The sequence below is a fragment of the Microtus oregoni genome, unplaced genomic scaffold (genome assembly GCF_018167655.1).
Source record: "Microtus oregoni isolate MIOR12 unplaced genomic scaffold, Mior012 000008F_ref0000371, whole genome shotgun sequence".
NCBI classification, from domain to species: domain Eukaryota; kingdom Metazoa; phylum Chordata; class Mammalia; order Rodentia; family Cricetidae; genus Microtus; species Microtus oregoni.
This window is the reverse complement of record NW_024543067.1, coordinates 58080974-58097587: the sequence shown is the minus strand read 5'-3', so window position 1 is coordinate 58097587 and position 16614 is coordinate 58080974. Positions and strand designations below refer to the sequence as shown.

Below are 16614 nucleotides of genomic sequence, written 5' to 3'. Positions count from 1 at the left end.
CTCGTAGACTTGGCTTGCAATAATTAAAGTCATATGGTCATGTCCAGGCTTGGACAGTATATATATAGCCTTGGAGTCATCCTCGATCCACTCAGCACCCTGATTCTGTTTGCCAGGGAACTCTTGTTTCATTCACAGAGAAACTTCCACATTGATTGATGTCTACACAGGCACTACCCTAAAGCAGATTTGATGACTTCCTTAATGAGTCCTGTATGAAAAGATCCCAGGAAATCTTTACCCAAACGCTCCTCTGCAGAAACCGCCACTTCTGCCCACACTGACAGAGAGGAGCACAAATCTCTGGCCTGTTTAGCATATGTAAATGACTCTTGTTACAGGGGCACTGACTAAAAAGGGAACGCTAGGAGCTACTGGCAATTACTCAATTGATGGAGGCCTCAATTTTCATAACGTTAATGAAGACCTTGGTGTAACTATGTATTTATTCAAGCAGTCTTAACTTGAAGACCACAAGGGGTGATTGCTGTATCCCATGCAATCTTTAATCCCATGTTTGGCTGTTAAACAGAGGGCCACCCAGAACTAATAAAAAAAAAATGCCCTGTAGTTTTCATTGCGCTCGCATATTCGACAAAAGGCAAAACCAGGGAACCAATTCTCCTTTTTCTGGTGCTGCCATTCTCATGTGTGCGGGCCATCGGCTTTCTAATTAGGAAAGTGAGCTGTGACCATGGTTGAAATGCCAATTTGCTTGCTATTTGGCCAGTCTCTCTAGGGACAGGTTCATCTATCAGCGAAGAAGTCTCGTACAGGAGTTTGGACTTTTTCCAATGTAAATTTGTATGGTGCCATTGAGAGCCATTTTGATCCCCATGGATAGATACCTTTCCAGCTAATTTTTTTTTCACCAGCTTTGCCAGCTCGCCTGTGTTGTAAACCAGTGTGTTTGATACCAATAGTTGAAAAGGAAGGGTCTTGCTTCGTCCCTATTTTCTACTTTGATTAAAATTCCTTTTTGCTCAAGCTCAGACTTTCTACTTCTTTTTTCTCTTTTTAATGAAAGAAAGGACACTGTCGTCTCTTTGAGGCCCAGCAGCTCTGCTAATTTTGCATGGCTCTATTCCGCCGTCCAGGCGTAGGGCGCGGATTCCTCAATTTTCTGTAGCGACAGGGAGCTGTGGATGTGAATACCAATGCTTCGGCAAGAAAAGGTTATGTGACTCCAACTGCAAGCTAACAACGACGTCCTTTTCCCTTTGCCAAACTGTTTCCAGTGCCTTGGAATACACCTGCCACCCTGGGCAGAGTGGCTAGACGGATGCAGGGCCCTGCCCCAGGGTGATGTGGGGACAGCCAGGGAGAGGCCCAGGAAACAGGAAGGAGCTGGAGACTACTGGGAAGCTGCTGACCTCCTAGCCAGCGGTATTGTGCCAGGGATGACCCAAGCTGTGCCCTTGCAAACCACATGCCCCCTTTCTCCAACCCTGCCTCCATTTGCTGGATTAGAAGCAGCGTTCTTTCAATGGGTTTTTTTCCTGCTGAACCCATTCTCATATGATAAGCAATTTGGGTTATGTATGCTAATGAAGTCCAAAGAAAGTCAACATGACTGAGTGTCCATACTTAGCAAATGTCTCCCGGTGATGAAAGGTTTTCTGGTTTCTCCCCACCATGAACCTGAATGGTTTAGGGTACTTCCAGGGGCTGGGCAGGCCATGTAGCCCATGGGGTAGGGAGAGCTCCGACTATGGAGTGGGACCTGCCCTGTACCTGTGCTATCTCTTCCAGCAGAGTGGCCTCTGCTTCATTTTCCTTTTCTGTAAAGGGGGGGAAGTTGTGTCACCTACCGGGCACCTAGACAATAGCTTGGACTTGTTGCCTCTTCTCAGAGCTAATCCAGGCCAGGGCAGCATGGCTTTGGACCTCAGTAGCTGTCCGGTTCTGTCACAAGCTCTAGCCTCATTTACAGTGAAGAGAACATGTAGGAACCTTTAAGGTTTCACACACATTGATTAGAACAAACATGTACATCCGCATCACAGAGGCTGGCACACAGTAGGCACTCAGCACATGCTGATCCCACATTATCGTTTCCAAGCCCCACACTTTGTGATTCCTCTTCTCCCTTCACACCCTGTCCCTGCACACATCTTCGGAGAGACCCGCTGACGAGGAAAGTGCGTAGAACCTAAGGAGAAGGAAAGGCTAAGAGGTTTGTCTGTTACTAGTGAATTAAAGGTAGCAATGAAGCAATACATCACATGTCAAGGGCATTTATTGTTCTCCAGGGGCTCCTGCTTTGAGTCTTGGGGAGCATAAATGTGGTGGCTGGATGTGGCAAGAGTACAGAAAGCACCGTGCACTCTTGGGTCGGGAGAAAAACTCTCCAACCAGAGGAGAATGAGAACAGAGACAGGGAACCCATGGTGGGGGTTTAGGGACTGTAGCAAAATCCAGAGGCTGATGACTTCTGCTTTGAGGCATTGAAGACTTTGTCTCCTTGCTAGGAATAGGAACTTAAGGGAGAGGGAAGGGAGGCATCCAGCAATTAACGTACTTGGAATTTGAAATTAGACCAATCTTAGAGAAGATTTACTCTTCCACACCCAAACAGGGACAGGGGATAATTGTTTGTCACTCTGGCAGGCTTCCCTTTCCTATAAAGTGGCTTTCTGTACCCCTATTGACTTAGCCCTACCTATGAGATAGAGGCAAATGACCCAACTCCTTGGTTTTCCCATTTCTTTTTGGTTTCTGAGACAAGGTTTCTCTGTGGCTTTGGAGCCTGTCCTGGAACTAGCTCTTGTAGACCAGGATGGGCTCGAACTCACAGAGATCCACCTGCCTCTGCCTCCTGAGTGCTGGGATTAAAGGTGTGCGCCACCATCGCCAGTGGTTTCCCATTTCTAACTGCAGGACAGTGTCTCAGGCTTCTTCAGTCTTCTACCACTGGCACAGTCTGAAGGTTTATGCTCTCCCCATTCATATGTTGATGTTCCATTAATAAATTCTCCTGAAGGTAGTATTAGAAGATGGGATGGGGGAAATAATTAGGTAATATGATTGATGCCCTATAGAAGGCCATAGAAAGCTAATTTGCCCTTTCTATCACATGAATACATATCTACGAACCAGAAAACTGGCCCTTACAACACTAACCTGTGGGCATTCCTATCCTGAATTTCCAGGCTTCTGTGGTTTATAAATATTTCATTACAATTCAAGCAGGTTAAGACAGAACACTGGTACCAGGAGTGGGGGGCCACTAGGACAAATTCCTAAAAGTGTAGTTGTAGCTTTAAAACTGAGTTAAACTGGGCAGAAGTTACCAGAATTTTGAGGTACAGACTGGTCAGAGCCGACATCAGTGTGAGTAGACCATTAAGGGTAATTCTGCTGAGGGTCTGCTTCCAGTCTCAGAGAATACCTGAGGTGTTTACTTCAGCAAACCTTGGGCGCAATACCTAGGCAGTTTACCAACTCATTTTCAACTGGGAACGTACTGACCAAATGGAAGGTCAGGCTCCCGTCTAGATGTTTCTATATGCCAGAAACCAGTGTGAATCTAGGTCAGCCTGGGAAGCTGAAGTGCAGTTAAAGTCAAGCCCACCGAGGACCCTGACTAATCATTTCACCCCAGGTCTTGAACAGGAACAGCTTCAGAAGCTAGGCACAGCAACTGTGAAGGTAAAGTTTGACTCTCTGTTAGAAGCACCTGTTCGTGTTTTCTAGATGATTAAGATTCACTCTTGATTTTTCCCCCAGTTCTGAATCAACCACAGGAGAGACTGAGAGGGACAATCGAGTGGGGTGCGCAGCTTGTGCCTCCCACTTTGTGTCCTGTTTTTGCTTTAACCCCTGTCTTCTCTTGGGCCCTGGCAGCTGCTGTCTAGGCTCCTTGCTGCTCATCTTGGCTTAGTTCATCAGGCACTTCCTGCCAGCCAGGATCAGCTTCCTGAAATACAAACCTCCTGTGTTATTTCTTTGTTCATGACCCTTCAGGGGCTTGCTCCCTACTGAGTAGAAATTCAGGTCTATTTGTGCTGTCTTGTTTTTAAAGGCCCTTCAAGGTCTGTTCTCAACATGGGAGCCAGAGTGGTTTTTTCAAAGTGGAAGTCAGATCCTGTGGATCCTTTGCTTTAAACACCCACTTGGCTCAACATTTTGCTCAGAGCTAAAACCAAAGTCCTGTCTTGTTCTGGCTGCTACCCTGCCTGACATCAACTACCACTGCCCGCCACTGCTTGCTCAGGTCTACCACATGGAGACCCTGATGGCTGTAGCACCCAGAGCACCCCCACCTGAGGGCCTGCTGGTCTCTCCCCATGACAGCTCACCCCAAGGCTTCTTCCTCTCTTGGATGTCACCTTCCCATGAAGCTGCGTCCTGACCATTCACTTACAGCCATAAAACTTCCTTCTCAACATTGGGATTCGTAATCCTCATTCACACGTCTTTAGATGCTGTACACCTTCATTTTGCTGGTGGTTAGTCTCCCTTGCTAAATGCTAGGTTACATAAGGAAGGGAATTTTGATCAATTCACTTTGTGACTCTAAAGTCTTAGAACACTGCCTGACATCAGAGCAGCCCCAGGGCTTGGTCTGTGTCTTCAGCTTCCTCTCTGGCTACTGATTTCCTCAGCAACCCTCAGCATCCCATAACTCTTCCCACCCCACACAGTTACCTCTAATTCCCTGCCTTTATTCTTTTGTCCTGGAATTCTCTGCTCAACACCCACCCCAGGGCTTTTATCTGGCAACTTGAGTTTATCTCTAAAAACTCAAGTCAGATTTAACTGCCTCTAAAAACCATGTATGAGTCCCCAAGGCTGGGTTAAGTGTTCACTCTGTTCTCCCATCGCACCCCTTGATTCATATTTAAAACTGACTACTATAAATATCTGTTTGTGTTCCTCTTCTTCTCTAGGCGGAGAGCGCCTTGAGGAACAAGGGTGAATATTATTTCTTTAACCCTGTGCTTCTCGGATCCTGGCTTAGTGTGTGGTATTTAACAAGTATTTAGACTTGTTGATGTTGAGTGATTGAATGGTGTAGTTCAGAAATCAGGAAACCACAGTGCAGCATGCTTAGAGTAAGGCCCTAGGGTGACCTCTAAGATCAACAGCATTCTAAAGTTGGCACAACCACATAACATCTGGCAAGAGGGCCAGTGGGTACAAAGGGCAGTTAGTGAGGGGGTCATGGAAAACACATGTGATACTCCGGATTTAATGAATCTTTAGAGAAATAAAAAAGGGAAATCAAAGCGGTGCACCACTCAGGCAAAAGCTTGAAGTCAGGCTAGAGCCGGGCAAGAAGGGCGCCAGCCAGCCAGTCCCCAGAGGCATGCACGATGGCACTAGAACTGTCAGAGTTATTGGGCTCAAATGGCCAGTGCCTTCCGGCCCAGAGCTCACCATTTCCTAAGTAATCCCCCCTCCCCCAGATATCTAAACAGTCGTCCTGCCATCCCTTGCCAACCTGTGCTGGAGTGCATGTGTGGCCACCTGCTCACCTGCCTTCTACTGTTACTGTTGGCAGGTTAATGACCTGGTGACTTCTTTGCCTGTCACCTTAGAGTTGGGGGCAGTGAAAATCTACCAGAGTGGCATGTCTACTGCCGTGGAAACAGATTTTGGGCTCTTAGTGACGTTTGACGGCCAGCACTACGCCTCCATTTCCATCCCAGGCTCTTACATAAACTCCACCTGTGGGCTCTGTGGGAACTACAATAAAAACCCACTGGATGACTTCCTCCGCCCAGATGGCAGGCCCGCCATGTCGGTGCTGGACCTGGGAGAGAGCTGGCGTGTCTACCATGCCGACTGGAAGTGTGGTTCCGGCTGTGTGGACAATTGTACCCAGTGCGATGCGGCCACCGAGGCTCTCTACTTTGGTTCTGACTACTGCGGCTTCCTCAACAAGACTGACGGTCCCCTGTGGGAGTGTGGCACTGTTGTGGATGCCACAGCTTTCGTGCACAGCTGTGTGTATGACTTGTGCAGCGTGAGGGACAACGGCACGCTCCTCTGCCAAGCCATTCAGGCCTACGCCTTGGTGTGTCAAGCCCTGGGCATCCCAATCGGAGACTGGAGAATCCAAACTGGGTGTGGTAAGCTGGTGTGCTGTTCTATGAAAGACAGCCCTCCATTCCAGGGACAGGGATTGGATGTCAGGGCTCCTCCAGATAGGGTCTGGCTGAGAGTGAGGGTGGTATTGAAATGTCACAAATTATACAGAATGAATGATGAAGAGCTCTTTGCTCCCACTGTCAGAACCAAGAAATAAGGTAGCATCGATGAATATAAGGCATCTAGAAACAGGAAATGAATGGCAGAAAATGCACGGCTGGAGGAAACCCCGTAGTGGGGATGGCAGCCCAGACCTGAGCCAGAGAGGGGAGCTTCCACAGTTGGCTCATGAGGAAGGGCAGAAGGTAGCTTAGGGGATAGAGCCCTCGTGGGGGCGTGACTTCCCTCCCAGGTGGAGGCTTCCGCCCTGGCTCTTTAGCTCCTTAGCTTAGGTCCCCACCTCCAGGGCCTTCAGAGTTTGTGCAGTTTGTTCTACAGCATCCCATCTGACCTGTCCGAGAAAGGGCCATAGACAGAGAATACAGCCTAGCATCAATATGGAAGCCCTTTCTTGCCGGGAGTCAGGAGGCACCTGGACTACTGGGGGTATCCAGGACTTTTTATTTGTTTGTTTGTTTGTTTGGGGTTTTGTTGTTGTTTTTTGTTTTGTTTTTTTTCAAGACAGGGTTTCTTCCTCTAGCCCTGGCTATCTTGAAACTTGGTCTATAAACCAGGCTGGCCTCAAACTCGCAGAGATCTGCCTGCCTCTGCCTCTCAAGTGCTAGGATTAAAAGCATGTGCATGTCCATGTCCAGAACATTTTACAATAGGCTTATGGATGAAGTTTTCCCATACTGCTTAGCTGTCAGCTGTTTCTCTCCTCCTCCCCATCCCAGTTGAATCTCCCCTTTCCTACTTATATAAAAGTATAAAGGCACAATAATAACTGTCTCCTTCCTGGGCCCTGGCTCCCTTCACATGAGTAAATGGACAGTTGCTGTCCATGCCTTTGAGAGGCTGTGTGTGGAGGTGAGATTTAAGTTTCTCTGAATTCCAAGGCTATACGGGGCTTCCCTCCACAAGCGTGAGTTGGAGCCACACAAATCATTGTCTGTCAGATTCAAATCTCAGTATATTGGTCACACTACCGAGAGACAGTGTATCTTTCTTGCTGTGTGAATGATTGGCCAGCCTCCATTATACTCTGAGGAGCCATCTCATAATTCAGATTCAAGTTGAATATGGCTTCTCTTTGAGCCTTATATAATCCAAGAGCATCCAAATTGCCCAAGTAAATTTTTATAAATAACGGTTGTATATTTTTCCTAGTGGTCTGATTCTCGTCTTATATTCACCCCCTTACTTGGATAAATTATATTTAATTCAAAGCTGGTTTGCTAGACTTATGCCTGCTGGATTCAACTAGATTCAAACATTTATGTAGACTTGAACGCTTTTAAATAAGAGACGCAAGCTTCTAAGGCACGGACGGGCCTCGGAAGGCAGCAACTAGCTCCCAGCAAGCCTCCCAGAGGAACAGGCACACAATCTCTGCAGACTACTCAGCTCCTTTCTCATTTTTAATGTCCCAGGAATTCATTTCCACAGTCTGCCTCGGTCACACTCTGATATTTTAAGTGCCTTCTTGTTTGAAATTTCATGTCCTCAAATTGCTGCTCTAACGGGCACAATTTTCATTTCTCCTGAAAGTTTTATTTCCTCCTAAGAATGGGCCATGCTCTTTAAAAATCAAGGCATCTCCTATGTCCTTGGTGGAGGATTGGAAAACATCTTCATGACCGTAGATCATCGAGTAATAACCCTTGATTGAGGAATAGGGCTAAGTTAGTAGGGAGCAACTTCAAGGTGAAATTTAGTGGGTTTGAGTTCAGGTAAAACCTCACAGCCCCAGCATATAGAGAAAGCAATTGAGTCAATACTTACAGGTGTCCCCCTTCAGTCTCTTCCTCAGTAAGTGGCCACCCGGCTCTCACTCTGGGGCCTGGATGATCTGGGAGGAGCATTTGTGTTTTCTCCCAGCCCCTGTCCTGGTTGGCTTTGGGTCTACTCACCTATGACTGAGCTGTCTTCCTTTTTCCTCACCAGTGTCCACCGTGCGGTGCCCAAGCTTCAGCCATTATTCTGTCTGCACCAGTAGTTGCCCTGACACCTGCTCAGACCTGACGGCCTCTCAGAACTGTGCCACCCCGTGCACGGAAGGTTGTGAGTGCAACGAGGGCTTTGTTCTCAGCACCAGCCAGTGTGTCCCCTTGCACAAGTGTGGCTGTGACTTCGACGGCCACTACTACACCATGGGGGAGTTCTTCTGGGCCACGGCCAACTGCACGGTGCAGTGCTTATGCGAGGAGGGAGGGGATGTCTACTGCTTCAACAAGACCTGCCGGAGTGGGGAGGTGTGTGCTGTGGAGGATGGCTACCAGGGCTGCTTCCCCAAGCGGGAGACTGTGTGCCTGCTCAGCCAGAACCAGGTGCTGCATACATTTGATGGTGCCGCCTACGCATTCCCATCGGAGTTCTCTTACACACTCCTCAAGACCTGCCCCGAGCGTCCTGAGTACTTGGAAATTGACATCAACAAGAAGAAGCCTGACGCCGGGCCTGCTTGGCTCCGGGGTCTTCGGATCCTCGTGGCTGACCAAGAGGTCAAGATAGGAGGAGTTGGGGCTTTGGAAGTCAAGGTAAGATTCCTTGCTTCCTTCGAGGGTCTTCGGATGGAGTGATGGAACTTGCCCGTTTCATCTGGTTTGGCTCTCTTCCTCTGGCTGTGAATGGATTCTGAAAAGAACATGGCTCCCATATGGTGGCGTTTTAAAAACTATTGACCCCAAATGAGATTTTAGCAGGTAGAGAAATGGAGCCAGGTTGGACTTTTCTGAATCGGAGAGTAAAAGTCCCTCTCTATAAGTACAAATCTCCACAGAAGGCTGTGTGCCAAGCACTTTTCTAAGCCTTTTTCATGAAGTAGTTTATAGTATTACCTTTATCACATAGCTGTCAAAACTAAGGTACAGAAAGGTTAAGACACTTTTTTCTGGGACACACAGCTTCAAAATGGGATTTAAGTGCAGGTAAGCCGGGTGTTGTCATCTGTGTTCTGCATGCTGTAATGTTCCTTCTGCAGGTAGAAGGGAGTTCTCAATATAGAAGGCAAGGAAAGATTCCTTGGGGTGCCTGCCCTCTGGCATGGGCTAAGGTCGCCATGATCAGGAGTCCAGGTTCATTGGTTCTGGAAGGAATCTTGGGCAATGCTCGATTCCATAGAAGGTGCCGAGGGGCTATGTGAATTGGCAGAGGTTAGCCTAGTGAAGGAACAGCAGGCACAGGTGAACGGACATCTAGACATTAGCTCTCCTCCATGTGCTCCAGTGGTCTGGGGCACAGGAAAAATTAAAATCCGATGACAAAAGAAGGAAGCAGAAAGGTGTGGAGGAAGGGGGCTGTGTGGGAACCAGTGCTGGAAGGGGAATGGCTGCAGGAGGAATACAGCTTCTCAAGACGGTTTCACTCAGTGTGTTTGTGTGGGACCAGCTTAAGGTCTGGGGCACACTAAGGTAATGAGAGAATGGGAATTTCAGAAGAAAGAAACAAGCCTACGAACAGACAGTTGGGGTCTGTGTCCAGTTTCCATACAGCATCAGCTCCGTGGTGTTTTCACAGAGCTTGTCCTGGCGCAGAGCCGGCTCTTTCCCAGCCTCAGAGGCAGTGGGTCCTTCATGGGTCCTTCATGAGTCCCGGTCACTGATAACAGCGCTTTTGATTTTTTCAGCTCAATGGTCAAGATGTGGAATTACCCTTCTTCCATCCTTCGGGGAGGCTGGAGATTCATCGAAACAAAAACAGCACAACCGTGGAGTCCAAAGGCGTGGTGTCAGTCCAGTACTCTGATGTGGGCCTGTTGTACATTCGACTGTCCACCGTGTACTTCAACTGTACTGGGGGCCTGTGTGGCTTCTTCAACGCCAATGCTAGCGACGAGTTCTGCCTTCCTAATGGCAAATGTACAGACAACCTGGCAGTGTTCTTGGAGAGCTGGACGACCTTTGAGGAAATTTGTAATGGCGAGTGTGGGGACCTGCTGAAGGCCTGCAACAATGACTCGGAGCTGCTCAAGTTCTACCGGGGCCGCTCCCGGTGCGGTATCATCAACGACCCCTCCAACAGCTCCTTCCTAGAGTGTCACGGGGTGGTCAACGTCACTGCCTACTACCGCACCTGCCTCTTCCGCCTGTGCCAGAGCGGAGGCAATGAGTCGGAGCTGTGTGATTCCGTGGCCCGCTATGCCAGTGCTTGCAAGAATGCAGATGTGGAGGTGGGCCCCTGGAGGACCTATGACTTCTGCCGTAAGTTAGGGCTCACTGTGGGGAGGCTAAGGCTGGGGATGCATCCTCTACCACGGTTTGCTAGTCAGGACTTCTTAGTGGGACCGAGATCAAGGGGAGTCCGATGACCTGTCTTTGATCCCATTACCCCAGACTAGACTGTTTCTCATCTTTATTTTCGTGTGTGTGTCTGTGTATATGGTTTCTATGTGTGCATGTACATATGTACATGTGTGTGTAGAGGCTAGAGATTGACATTGATATCTTCCACTATTCCTTCCCACCTTACTTTCTTTGGTTGAAGAGATTTTTAAAGTGTGTGTGTGTGTGTGTGTGTGTGTGTGTGTGTGTGCACGCGCGCGTGTGTACACATTGGAGACCAGAGAACATCCAATGCCTTGGGGCTAGAGTTACAGACCATTGTGAGCATCCCAGTATGGGTACTGGTACCCAAACTCAGGTCCTCTGCACACTCTTAATTGTTGACCCACCTCTTCAGCCACTCCAGCCTTGTCTTTTGAAACAGTGTCTCTTACTGAATCTAAGTTCACTGTTTGGCTAGACTCACTGACTAGAGAGCTCCAGGGTTCCACTTCTCAGTGCTGAGGTTTTCTATAGATGCTAGGGATCTTCGTGTTTGTGCGGTGGGTACTTCATCAACCTCATCTCCTCCTAAGTCCCTTCTTTTTCTTTCTCAGCACACAGCATCTTTTCATTGTAGAGCAGTTAGCCATCCCATTGTCTGGTGGTTTTATCCACAGAGAGCACAGACACTGGGTTAAAAGATTAGAAATCTTGGTGATGGCTCCATGGGTGCCTTCACCTTGAGTAAAGAAGAGCCCCATTCATTTTGGTAGGGCACAATCAGCTGGGAAGCTTTTCAGGGTGTTGGAGATCAGTGTATCTCCCTGGGGCAAACCTGACAATGGCAATTAAGACAGTCCCATGTACCTGGCTCTTCATTTTGTCCCCAGAGTATGTGATCCCTCTCAGCCGGGCAGTGGTGATACTAGTAGTCATTAGAATTACTCCTGAGCAGACAAGATACCTAACACCCAGCTTATCAGAAGAAGCAGAAGGGGAGGGGCTGAGAGAGCAGAACCCATACAGGACAGTAAGAATGGTATGGCCAGGCCTTCTACACATTGCTCTCTCCACTAAAGACTGGCCCTAAACCAAAACCTAAACTGTGAAGATGCCAACTTCTAGGTCTGTGTATCTTTCTGGCATGACCCACTCTAAGTGTGATCATTTAAAAAAAAAATAGTTTCAAAGTTACACAAAGATTGTGAGTGTTCCTATGTACCTATTACCCAGACCAAACCTGTTGTGTACAGTCTATCCCTTTTGTTTCCTTCCCCCATCTGCCCTCCCCTACCCCAATCAGAGAGAAATTTGCACATATCATGGCCCTTTCCTCAACCTTCTGGGACTATAACAAAATGCCCAAGGGTAATCAGCCTACAAAGAGAGAACATTATTTTTTGGCTCATAGTTCAGCTCAAGGGCTGATGGTCCCTATTGACCCTATTGCTCTGGGGCCAGCAGTGAGGGTGCAGCATGGTGGAGTACATCTGGGGAAGAAAAAAATGTTCATTGTAGGAAGGGGAGGGAGAGGAAGCACTGGATTCCTACTCTCCATTTCAAGGCACACCCCTAATGTTCCAAAGACCTTGCTGGGGACCTTTAACTTTGAGGGGGCTTGGAGATCCCACCCAGTCACCTATCCCCACTAGTTCTTCAGTAGTTACTCCCTGAGACTTATGAGGGAAGCTTATGTAACCGCGGTACAGTTATCTACTTGAGGAAATCTAATGTAGATAGAACAACCTAAGATCTGCATTCCAGTCTTGTCACCTGACTCAGCAACACCTTTTATGCTTTTCCCCTCTGCACAGATCTTGTCTAGGTTCATATCTTAAAACATGTTTCTTTAGTCCTATAATGTGCCCCGTAATATGATTTGAAGCATCCCTTAGCTTTCTGTGTCCTTTAAAATAGAATTGCTTCTCATTTAGACTCATGTGAACCCCAGCTGCGCACCACTGCGCCTCCTCAAGGCTCTCCCAGCAGACCCAGGCTAGATCCAGCCTTCCCCCTTGTGGGTGAGGTGCCTGCTTATGTCCAGGTCAAGGTATGGGAGAATGGCTCCTCGGTAGATTCCCATGAGTTTTCTCTTACAGCCAAAAAGCAAAATGTGGGGAGAGTTTTTGACATTGTCCATTATTGCTGTCCATCAAAATCTCCGCCCTGGTTGCACACCTATGGTCAATTCTAGCTTGTGCTATACTTCTGCACTGTGATTATCAACTGTACAATTCCACGTGGAGCATCGTCTTCCCTATGTTACCTCTCAGAAATCACCATCCCAGCGCAAGAGCCTTCCCATCTCTCCCAACTCTCCCTCAGTTGATCGACCCATCTGCTCAGACCTCTTGTCTATGTCACCTTGTCTCAACAATATAGACACGGATTCTGGGGTGGTTCTTTTATATTTCATATTACATTTAGAAAGAATTTTGATGTTAAAATTACTTCATGTTTGGCCTGTGGGAACCTTCAAACTGACTCCTGTTCTTTGTCATGCCTCCGTTGTGCTTTTTAGCTCTGTCTTAGTTTCCAATCAAACAAAAGATTCACATTTATCTCTCAATTCTCTCCTCCCTGGGCCACATTCAGCCCTTATATCAAGGGGCTCTACTTCCTTTCAGTGAGGGGTGTGATGAGACAAACACCTGGGAATCAGTTACCCAGTGCTCTTGGAGGTATCTTTGCTTTGCTATAGGTTCTTTCAGCAGAGTGAAACACACACACACACACACACAAGTGCGCGCGCGTGCATGCAGGCACATGCGTTTTAAGCCTCTAATTTATGAACTTAAGAATTCTAATAAGTATGTGGGAGACCTGGTGACTTTCACCTTGGGTGAGTACGCTGCTGATGAGCCTTAGCTTTGTTCAGAAGGGACTAGCAACAGATGCCATGAGTCTTGAAGCCGAACTCTTTGCAAAGTCTCTGTCAGCAGGAAAGCCACTATGTTCCTGCTGACTGCTCTACCAAGTGGGATCTTGAACTACTTCCCCAAAGCCCCTCTGATCTGCTCTCCCGCACACCTCCTTTCTCTAGCCTCTCCTTTGCCCCTGTTCTCACACCCAGCTTTCTGGCTTGATTTCACACATGGTGTGGGTTTGCCAAGATCCCTCATCCCAGATCTATGCTGCTGCCAGGTCATCCTTTTAGATAAGTAGCTCCTGCCCGGCAGGGAGTGCTTATGGGTTGTTTTGTACTGTACAGAACACATTTTTGTGGCACTCAGTTTAGCCTGGCCTGGCTGTGAGGATTCCTGAGAAAGGCATGTCACCAAGCCTCATCCAGGCCAGTGGCATGGAGGTAGTTTTTGTTAGCACTCGTTAAAGGGGGATTTGGGCAGAGGTGGCCACATGGAGAATAGTTTCATTGGGAAAAGAGCCAGGCTTACACCTGGTCTAGCCACTAAGTTGGCTCGTTTGAATCTGTTGAGAATAACCAAAGTGTGTATACTTGATCAGCCAGCTGTCTGAGCAGCAAGGGCTTGTTATGACTGGGTCCTGGAAAAAAAAAAGGATTGAATGGCAGCTACAGACAAGGAATAGCATCTTCTTTGAACTTGTAAAGAGACTACCATGCTATCCGTGTTTGGCCATTTTTAACCAGCCCTCTTGTTGGCAGAGCCACATCCCCAATTTAGTCATTTCCCAGAGTGATTTCAGGGGTAGGGGAAAGTTTTATGACTCTGCATCTCTATGTTCCAGACTTTCAGACAAATCCAGACAACACAATAAGTCAGAAGCAACAGCCATTTAAATAAGTCATGTTATTTGCTTTCCCCATAAACCTGCAGTCGGTGCTATAGCATTCATAATTTAGAGACAAGTGTGAAAATCCCTCTATCTAGACATCTATAATCAGTGTTGAACTAGCCTTCAACTCCAAAGCCGTATGGTTTTGTAGTCAACAGAAATGGAGAGAGTCCTTTAGCCTAGAGGGAAATAAAAAAGATGGGCTTTCAGTCCACAGTGCAGAACGATTGAGTTGGTCCTTGTGGGCAGAACTATTATGTCCATGTAATTTATTTCTCTGCAGTGTCCTTCATGTCCTTGGATCAAAAGACATTGGCAAGGGAGGATTGTAGGTCTAAGAGCCAAAAAAGTTCTGTAAACAAGATCTTGTTTTCCTGGAGGGGTGGGGACCTTTGTAGCTCTTTAGACCACACAGACTTGTAGGCAGATGTCTCCTGTGCTGTTGGATTCTGTCCCTGCTCCTGTCAAATTGTCACCAGCCACAGCATGGAGAGAAGTGGGGTGCTAACCCAAAACCTCACAGAGAGTCGCATGTGCTCCTCTATGACAGAGCCTTGATCTAACAAGGAAGGCTGCTGGGAGAAAGTGTGATTTGAAAAGATGTGTAGAGACCTAGTGTTGTAGGGGGATATCCTGGCAGAGGACAGTGTGAGAAGAGACAGATGGATCATTGCCTACAGAGCAAGGAGAGGGGGTGAAGGAGACCACAGGGTGTCAGATACAGAGAAATAAAAGACAAAGGAAAGGAATCAGACCAAGGCAAAATGTTTAAGAGAAAGATGCTCCAGGGTTTGGGGGGGTGGGGTCGTGCTGTTTATTGATACTCTACTATGTACTCAGCATATTAACTTATTAATCCTCAGAACAATCCTAGCAGGTAAATATGGCTATTATTGAACTGGAGCTCAGAGATATTCACAAGTCAGGGCTGAGAGAGGTCTCTATGGCCATAGAACAAGTGGCTTTGTAGCACATCACACACCATCTTCAGAATCTAAGTCAAGGCACCTGTTTGAACCCCTGCTTGGTTCTCATCGGGTAGATAAGCTACATCATTGGCATTCCCTATCCTCACCTATAGAATAGTGATTAATAAAAAAAGACTTTTCCTAATCCAGGTGATTGAGATGAGGCTCACAAAAGGGCCACATGTAGCAGGTGTTCATAGACAAAGAATCTTTTACATAGAAGATCAAATACACAGTTGAAGCCTGTAAGTGTCCTTTGGCCCTTGATCGTGCCGGGGAGAATGACAGCATTTAACCATACAACTTCATAGAACTCATTGTCCTACACAAATATGAGTCCACATGTGATTGCACACACGTAGTTTTGCAAAAGTGCACATGACAGCATACTTTTGTCTCTACCCTCTGTTCAATTCTCAAACTTGTCTTCTCTTTGACCACCCTCAGCTCTAGACTGCCCAGAAAACAGTCATTTTGAGGAGTGTATGACATGTACAGAGACCTGTGAGACCCTGGCCCTGGGCCCCATCTGTGTGGAGAGCTGCTCAGAGGGATGCCAGTGTGATGAAGGCTATGCCCTGCAGGGCAGTCAGTGTGTGACCCGGAGTGAGTGTGGCTGCAACTTTGAAGGGCATCAACTTGCCACCAATGAGACCTTCTGGGTGGACCAGGACTGCCAGATCTTCTGCTACTGCAATGGCACAGACAACAGTGTCCACTGTGAGACCATTCCCTGCAGAGATGATGAATACTGCATGGAAGAGAGTGGCTTATTCTACTGCCAGCCCCGTACCGATGCTTCGTGTATCGTCTCCGGTTATGGCCACTACCTCACCTTTGATGGCTATCCCTTTGACTTTCAGACCAGTTGCCCTCTCATCCTCTGCACCACAGGAAGCAGATCCATCTCAGACTCTTTCCCCAAGTTCGTTGTAACAGCCAAGAATGAGGATCGGGACCCATCACTGGCCTTGTGGGTGAAGCAGGTGGATGTGAGCGTGTTTGGCTACAGCATTGTGATTCACCGGGCTTACAAGCACACTGTGATGGTGAGTAGTAAAAGACCAACCTCCAGAAGGAATTCAGCACTTATGGAGACAGTGTCCTGGTCCAGATGGATGCTGCTGAGCCATGGCGGTCCAGTATCCAAAGGCAATCATAGTGTGCTATTAGAGGGAGGCCTTGGGGATTAGAGAGCAAAGGATTGCCCAAGTCACAGGCAGAAGAAGTGCTCGCAATGGACCTTAGATCATAGAAGGATGCATCAAGAGCAAAGATCTAGGTTCAAATCTAGTGTTGATAACCACTGTGCAACCTAGGGCGATCCCATGACCTTCTAGTTTATCTGCAAGAAACTGCATGCCTGGCACAGACCGTGCTTCTCTCAATGGCACTAATGTCCTCATTCGTCATCCCCTTTCCTGAGACCA

The 16614-nt window shown here is 47.6% G+C and overlaps 1 protein-coding gene across 2 annotated transcripts in view; it reads left to right on the top strand.

Annotated features, from left to right (window-relative positions):
• LOC121451665 (tubulin-specific chaperone cofactor E-like protein) overlaps positions 1 to 16614 on the top strand; it is a 144650-nt gene that overhangs the window by 90156 nt on the left and 37880 nt on the right. For both annotated transcript variants that reach the window (XM_041657361.1, XM_041657362.1), the window contains 4 exons: positions 5507 to 6077; positions 8143 to 8735; positions 9824 to 10397; positions 15632 to 16233. In XM_041657361.1, coding sequence (XP_041513295.1) covers positions 5507 to 6077; positions 8143 to 8735; positions 9824 to 10397; positions 15632 to 16233 — 2340 coding nt within the window. The remainder of the gene's footprint in view (positions 1 to 5506; positions 6078 to 8142; positions 8736 to 9823; positions 10398 to 15631; positions 16234 to 16614) is intronic.